At 41.1% G+C, this 7,201-nt stretch overlaps 2 protein-coding genes across 5 annotated transcripts; both read right to left on the minus strand.

Moving 5' to 3' along the window:
* Positions 1-462: 462 nt before the first annotated feature.
* LOC125200538 (transcription termination factor MTERF4, chloroplastic) lies at positions 463-2,905 on the minus strand. 4 transcript variants are annotated; one of them, XM_048098175.1, is made up of 3 exons: positions 2,734-2,905; positions 2,432-2,515; positions 463-2,217 (listed from the first exon to the last, which is right to left on the minus strand). In XM_048098175.1, the coding sequence occupies exon 3, from the start codon at positions 2,188-2,190 to the stop codon at positions 643-645; it is 1,548 nt and encodes a 515-aa protein (XP_047954132.1). In that variant the 5' UTR covers positions 2,191-2,217; positions 2,432-2,515; positions 2,734-2,905; the 3' UTR covers positions 463-642. The 4 variants fall into 4 exon arrangements, with proteins under 4 accessions (XP_047954132.1, XP_047954130.1, XP_047954131.1 ...); XM_048098173.1 differs by having other exon boundaries at positions 463-2,222; XM_048098174.1 differs by lacking the exon at positions 2,432-2,515.
* Positions 2,906-3,807: 902 nt separating this feature from the next.
* On the minus strand, positions 3,808-7,001 carry LOC125200537 (protein KINESIN LIGHT CHAIN-RELATED 2-like). The gene is made up of 3 exons (XM_048098171.1): positions 6,757-7,001; positions 4,454-6,461; positions 3,808-4,308 (listed from the first exon to the last, which is right to left on the minus strand). The coding sequence occupies exons 2-3, from the start codon at positions 6,388-6,390 to the stop codon at positions 4,095-4,097; spliced, it is 2,151 nt and encodes a 716-aa protein (XP_047954128.1). The 5' UTR covers positions 6,391-6,461; positions 6,757-7,001; the 3' UTR covers positions 3,808-4,094.
* Between the last annotated feature and the right edge of the window lie 200 nt (positions 7,002-7,201).

Genomic DNA, 7,201 nt, shown 5'->3' on the forward strand with positions numbered 1-7,201 from the left:
TCTAGTAGTAGAATTAGTATGGAGTATGGACCATATTGTTAATAGTGTTGCCCAACCCCTAGTCAATCATCAAAATAAATAAAATATGACTTCTTTAATTTCAATAGAATTTTATTGACGCAATCAAATTAAAGGAAAAAAGTGGGAGATTCAAATACCAATTTTGTGGAAGAAATGCAAGAAAGAACAAAGCACACTTTTTTTCTTCTACCAAATTCCAATTCCCTACACAAGTAGTATAAAATTACAAAAGTAAGGTTTTTGTTGACCAAAATCTTATAAAATCAATGATTGTTTGTAGAGCTGATAAAAACTATCAACTGATAAAATGTTTCTCGTTTGAAATGTTATGTTCCAGCAACTTCAAAGTATTGTAGACATGATATATTCAATAATTCTTTTTATTTAAGTACACTTAAGTAAGTGAGATTAATCACAAACAAACACCCCAAAGTTGAGAAATTTCACCACAATTTGTAATTTCCCACATCTGTCTTCCATTACCATCAACACAAGTTTCTCCACTAATTCCACAACAGGTGAGACAGTAACAAGTCAATTCCTTCTAATTATACTATTGATTTAGCAGTTCTTGTTCCCTACAAAATCTCTCATCTAATACAAATACAAATCCAAACATACTCAAGCATACTCATCATCGATATCACTCTCAGAATCCGAGACTTGAGTCCTGGGCTTCATCAAGCTATCTAGGTGAAACGACGAATCATCCTCCATCTCTTCCATGTCAATAGAGTCGTAGTTCATCCGGTCTTCAAATTTGTCATCCGAACAGTTGAGGAGCCAAGCAAGAGAACACTTGATACCCTTTTGCGCAATCATCCTATGTCTTGGCTTAACAGTGGACTCTAGGCCATAAGTGAAGTAAGCCGGGAAAGCCACTAAATCATCCAACGGCCTACCCATTGCAGACTTGAAGAAATCGAAGCTTAGCTTCATGATGTCAATGTTTAAGGCCAACAGCTGTGGACACCCGACCACCATCTTCCTCACTTGTTCTACAGAGAATCCGCATTCCTTTAGGAAATCGACATGCCTCACAATTGCTTTGTCACTGAGAACTACACTTTGAGGCATCTTTTCCAATATCTTCCCAAATTCTTCGGGACTTGTTTCTACAACAGAGTTGAGAAAGTCACGTTTACTGAGAAGCTTCGATTCCAGGTCGAGGCCCATGATCTCAGGATATTGAGCAATCACATTTGCAAGTGACTTCTGTCTAACATTACACTCTAAAAGCAGTTTGATATTCGGTTTCACCCTCTCGTTAAGTCCAAAACCAAGGATATGAGGCAGCTTCTCAACCAACCTAGCAACAGCTAGGGAAGGTATTCCCAAGCTTCCCAAATACTCCACAAATGGTTTAATCACTCGACCAACTCGCATACCCAATATCTCCGGGTATCTAGTTAACACTCCTCCAATCTCACGCCTAGCTACTCCGATCCCAACCAAATAAGCAACAGAAGTACTCATGGTGCCCTCAAGCTTGAATCCCAAAACTTCCGGGTATCTCTCAAGAACTCGAGGAATATCATTAGGCTTAATATCCATGCCCTGAAGATAGTTGACAACTGGTTGAAGGTCAACCACAACACTAGCATGGAGGACTTGAGGGTACCTGCGCAAGAACTCGGTGAAAGTAGATTTCCTGACACCGAGTTTGCCAAGGAAATCCAGCACCGGAACCATATTCTTCTTCACGCTGCAGCCAAGAACAAGAGGGTAATTGTTGATATCTTCAACCGTAAGCCCTAGCTTGTGAAGGAAATCCACGCGCTCTCTCATGACCTCAACAGTGACAGGAAGCTCTAATCCATCAAGCTCATCAGGAACGACGCCAATACCTTTTAAGAAGTCATAAACACGGGCACGATTAGCAATCCTTTCGTTCTTCAGCTCTAATAAACTAGGGTGAGTGTAAAATGAAGAAGGATTCCTCTCGCTTTTATATTTATCTCCCCTCGACAAAGACACGTTTTTGGAGGTGGATGAACTGGTTCGGCCAGCAACAGAGGAATGAATACTCATCACCAGTCTACATCTCTTGATACAACTACTAGACAAGATAGATACTGATTTTGATCCATGGAAAGCGAAAGCAGGCAAGTCGCAATGCACAAGCAGAAGACTAGGTCTGGGGAGGCTAGCACATATCGCAATCTTCATTCCCTCTAACAAACTACACAATCAGCTCTGCACTATGAAGGAGCAAAACAAACAAATTCAGATACACAAATACTCCAGCTGCCTTTATTGTAGCAAGTTAGCTAGTTACAGAACGTTGAAGCCCACAAACTCAAAAAAAACGAAACTGGAAAGGAGCCTATGAAGCATCAATTGATGGAGAGTGTGAAAACAGAATTCCAAAAGGAAGCTAGGGAGAGTGATGGCACAATTAGAGAATTACCCTATTCAATCACCGCAATAATACTTTTTTCCCCCAAAAAAAAGAGGCTTTAGCAGAAAAAATTCAAGCTCACTCCCAGTAAACCTAGAAAACAAAATTCACATAGACCACCAGAAAGAAACGAATTATTCAAAATTCAAGAAACATAATTAATCAATAAACAGAATTCACACCGAGAATCCACATAAAAATCCGATCTTGATCACACACCCACAATCAAAAGAGAAAACCCACCACAGATCCAAATGAATAGAAAATCTTTGAAGCTACGAGAGCCGAAACATAAGGATAAAGAAAATCACCTAAACAATGATAAGAAATTAATCCTCTGGGCTTAGAGCTTTGGCAGTTAAAAACTCAGCAGTCTACACAAAACGGCTCCATTATCCACACACAATACAGTATACACGGCCTCGTTCCGTGGTTTGTCACAAGTGGAGGAGAGATATTGAAATTAGCGGCGCAGCTCAAAATAATTTTACTGTATGTAGTTTGTCGATTTTTCAATTTCATAGGCATGATTCTAGAAATTAATATTTAATTATTGATATTAACTAATGGGAACAAATTTTTTTTTTAATTCCTAGTAATTAATACATTATAAAATCGTACGAGATGAGGGGGTTGTCGATATATAGTAGACAAATGATATGCTGCCCACTTACCTGAGCACCATGTTCGCGCATATTTAGCGTTGTTCGTTTCGATTTATATATTTAGTTTGATTTTATATATTTAGCATGTTTGGTAGGGGTGATAACTCATCTAGGGTTGGAAATCCATGAACAAAATTCATATAAATCAAAGCTCAATTTGCTCGTTTTCTCTATAAATTTAAATAATAATAAATTTATAAATTAATAAATCAAGCTTTGATTATTATGAATTTTGTGAAATTAAAAAAACCAATAACATAATATATTAGAACTAAAATAAATCTATAAATTGAAACGAAACATATTTAAACATGCGTCAAATGAGACTAGTATTCACATGAGGAACTCAAGTATAAGGTGTACCATATCATTCCTAGTGTATAGTAATCTCACGATCAAATGAGGCTGTTGCACTGTAATTAAAATATTTACAAAATTGACAAATTTCACCATATTTTGTCATTTCCCACTTCTGTTCTTCCATTTCCATCAATGCCATCCATTCCACAATGCAACAAGCCTAATACTAATGATTAAGCAGTTCTTGTCCCTTAACAAATCCTCATCTAATACAAGTCCCATGTCACACTCACAAGATGAAATATCTAATCCAAATCCAATTTCTAGAAAAGAGAATTAAGCACATTTATATAAGATCTGATCCATCAAAGAATGCAGTTGAAGGTCTATTGTCATTATCAATAGTGGTTACACCAAATATAGGAAAATGAAATCCCATCTTTACTTCATCAAAACACAAAGTTACATAGAATGGTAAGGTACACAACACAATCGACAGCAACATCTCAAAAGCCCCTCTACATCTACTACGCTGATATCGACCTTTTCGTACCAAAAAAACGAGCAAAACTCTCATTCCACACGCCGATCCTGTAACCACAAGGCGTAACGAAACACACCAACTAAAACCTTTTTGTTATCAACATGTACATTAGACGAAAACGGAAACCATATAAACTATCGGCAAAAGAAGTAATCGCATTTTTTTAGGAAACATCGATAATACTGCCATGAACAGCGTCGTTCTGGACAAGCAAAGCCTCCAGTGATCTTCTCGTTTTTCTGGTCCTGGACTTTCCTGCTTCTTTCAATAGTACAGACAGCCTCGCCTTCTCATCCTCCACGTCGGGATTCGCTGTCCCGAGCCTCTCCTCCCTCAGCTCCACAATGTACTCCAAGATTTCAATTGCATCACTAGTTCTATAGTCACATTTCCAACAATAAATTCAAATATCAAATCTTAACTCATTATAACAAAATATGCCTCAAAATGAATGAGATATATATACATTATACTTTAGTGAAATATATAAATTATTTATTGAATAAATTTTCATTACTATACCTTCCCATTGCATCATAAGTTCCTGCAAGATTGTTGTAAACTCCGAGTGTATCAGCATGGAACGGCCCACATTCGGACTCGAGAATGTCCCGAGCTTCTTCCAACAGATCAGCAGCCTCGTTGATCGAGAAGAGCTGCACCGCAGCAAGCCCCATCTGATTGAGAGCAATACCAAAAATTGCAGACTTCTTCTCCCCTGTCAAGCGAAACTTCGTTGTAGCACTCTTCAAAGCATTGTACGACTCGACATAGTTTCCCAAGATGTAGTACAGCACTCCCATTTGAGCTTCGACTCCTGCAACGACGCTCTGCTGGCCAGGCGTGTTCCCATAAGCTCTTATGGCCCTCTGCAGCAGCTGGAGTGCCTGCTGAGGCTCGTCTAACGACTCATAGATCGCGGATATATCCACCAAACCACTCGCGATCTCCTCAGGTGGGCTGCCCCGGGCTGGCTTGGCGTAAATCTTGAGAGCACTCTCGCAGTAGGATTTGCAATCGCTGAATTTCCCAATCTTGTTGTACAAATCAGCCAAACGAACATAGACAGACGCTACGGATGGATGGCTGTCGCCTTTGATGCCCTTGAACGTGCTGAGAGCCTTCTGATACGCGCAGATGGCCTCATCGTAGCGAAGCAGAGACAGATACGCGTCGCCAATGCTGCAATCAATGGCTGAAACATCAGCATTCTGGCCATTGGCAGACATTGCCATGCTTGCAATCACATAATGCTCGAGTGCACCCTCGTAGTCGCCTTTGGTGTCGCAGATCAGGCCAAGAAGCCGCCTATCGGCCGCCTCCTCGGGTGAGGCTACCGATCCGTTCAACTTATGAATGTCCAGCGCAATATAGCAGAGTCTCTCCGCTTGCTCAAACTGCATTGCTTGCACATGTGCCTCGGCCAAATACCTACACATCTCCCCAAACCTCGGATCGTTCTCCCCCAACACCTGTCGTTGGATCTCCAAACCCGCGGTGTAGAGCAGAATCGAGTTCTCAATCTGCCCCAGCATCGCGTAAGTATCACCCAACTGCATACACCCTGCAAACTTGGCAAGAGCATGGTTCTGGCCTAAATCCATCGCAGGAATCTCGATCGACTTCTCAAGAAGGGGGATGGCCTCGTCGTGCCTCCCGAGCCTGCAGTGCAACGCGGACACAACGTGCAAACACATCACATAGTCAAGATCAGGCGCCTTCTCCCCACCCGAAGAGGCCTCAAACGACTTCATAGCCCTCATAGCCGAGTCAAGAGCCTTCTGAGGATTCACCCCCGTTGCTATCATGTCCCTCGCCTGCTTCAGCAGATACGGACCAAGAAACTTCGCCTCGCCACCATTCTCCTCTGCCTCACTCTGCACTCTCCCCCTCTCAATCTTTGCAGAAGAAGACGTCCCCCATTTCTTGACACCCTTCATGCTAGGCGGCTTCCCATTCGGGGGCCTCCCATTTTGTGTCTTGCTCCTCATCGTCGCCTTCTTGGAGGTCTCAGAGGGCAGCTCCACACACGAGTGGCGCCTAACCTGCGACTTTGAAGTAGGCGAATCACAGCTAAAACCGGCAGGATTGACCCTAAACTTCTCCCCAAAACTGTCATCCTTGACTACTACTTTCTTCATATGCTCGCCTCCAGCGAGGAAATTCAGCTCAGAGTCAAGGCGCGACTCCTCGCCATACGAGAGGTAGCTGCGTTTGGATTGAGAGTGATCCGAGCTCTGCATATCACACACATTGTTGTAGAGGTCCTCAATGGTGTTGCTCTCCACCACGCCATCCATGGCTAGGTCGAGAGAGTCGCTTTCGTGGCTCGTTGAGCTCGTGGGGGGGCTGTGAGTGCTCAACGGGCTACGAGGCGACCTCTCCATGAAACTCTCCTTGCGAGGAACATAATGCTGCTCCTCTTTCTCCTTGGAAAGCCTCCCCTTCAACTCAGGCATCCTCACTCAATTCAACAATCCACTCCAACTAGATTTTTTTTTTCTTTCCTCTTTTTCTTACTTTGTTTTTCCTATTGATTGAAATTCAAAAGTTGCAGTTAGTTTTGACCAAAATTCATTAGGAAATTACAGCACTTAATGATAACCCCAATTCATCAAATGCATTGAAAATGGAATGTAAATGTAAAAATTCAATCTTTAATGCATTATAGATCAGATAATTCCTTCTTTTTTTCTCTTTTGCACCACATAAATATGATCATCCAGAAATCTAGGAATTATATCCAAAAATGCATCAAAATTTTCAATAAAATCACAGCATAAAAAGGAAAACTAAATAAAAGAAAATTCATAAAATGATGATACCTTAATAATTAGTGTTGAGAGAAGAGAAATTGAACGGTTATCGGCAATGCGAGTGCATTTGTGTCTCTGCCCTTGATTGCTTGTTGTTCATGTATATATAGATTGATGGGCAGAGGAGATGAAGAGAAATGGAAATGGTGGTTGGTTTGAAGTTGAAGACCAAGGGAGGGGCAGAATTGGATAATCGAGAATCCAGATTATATAAAATATAACTGATGATTGAGATCAAATGATTTCAAATTATGACAAATGTAGGTAGATGATTCCAAGTTTTTTTTTTATAGTACATTTTAGTGTGTGTTTGTGTGTGAATATAAATGTATAGTTGGGAAGTAGAGAAGTTGAAGGGGACTAATCATCTTCCACCACCGCCACCTCCCACCGCCGTTGCCAACCGCCGCAATTCAGTTATTGTATTTTTCGATTTTTTGCTAGCATTACTATA

The sequence above is a fragment of the Salvia hispanica genome, chromosome 1 (genome assembly GCF_023119035.1).
Source record: "Salvia hispanica cultivar TCC Black 2014 chromosome 1, UniMelb_Shisp_WGS_1.0, whole genome shotgun sequence".
In the NCBI taxonomy this organism is placed as follows: domain Eukaryota; kingdom Viridiplantae; phylum Streptophyta; class Magnoliopsida; order Lamiales; family Lamiaceae; genus Salvia; species Salvia hispanica.

Coding starts and splice junctions, on each gene's coding strand:
- LOC125200538 (XM_048098174.1), bottom strand. CDS start 2,190: ATGAAGATTGCGATATGTGCTAGCCTCCCCAGACCTAGTCTTCTGCTT.
- LOC125200537 (XM_048098171.1), bottom strand. CDS start 6,390: ATGCCTGAGTTGAAGGGGAGGCTTTCCAAGGAGAAAGAGGAGCAGCAT. Junction 4,309..4,453: donor ACTTATGATGCAATGGGAAG/GTATAGTAATGA, acceptor ATGTGACTATAG/AACTAGTGATGCAATTGAAA.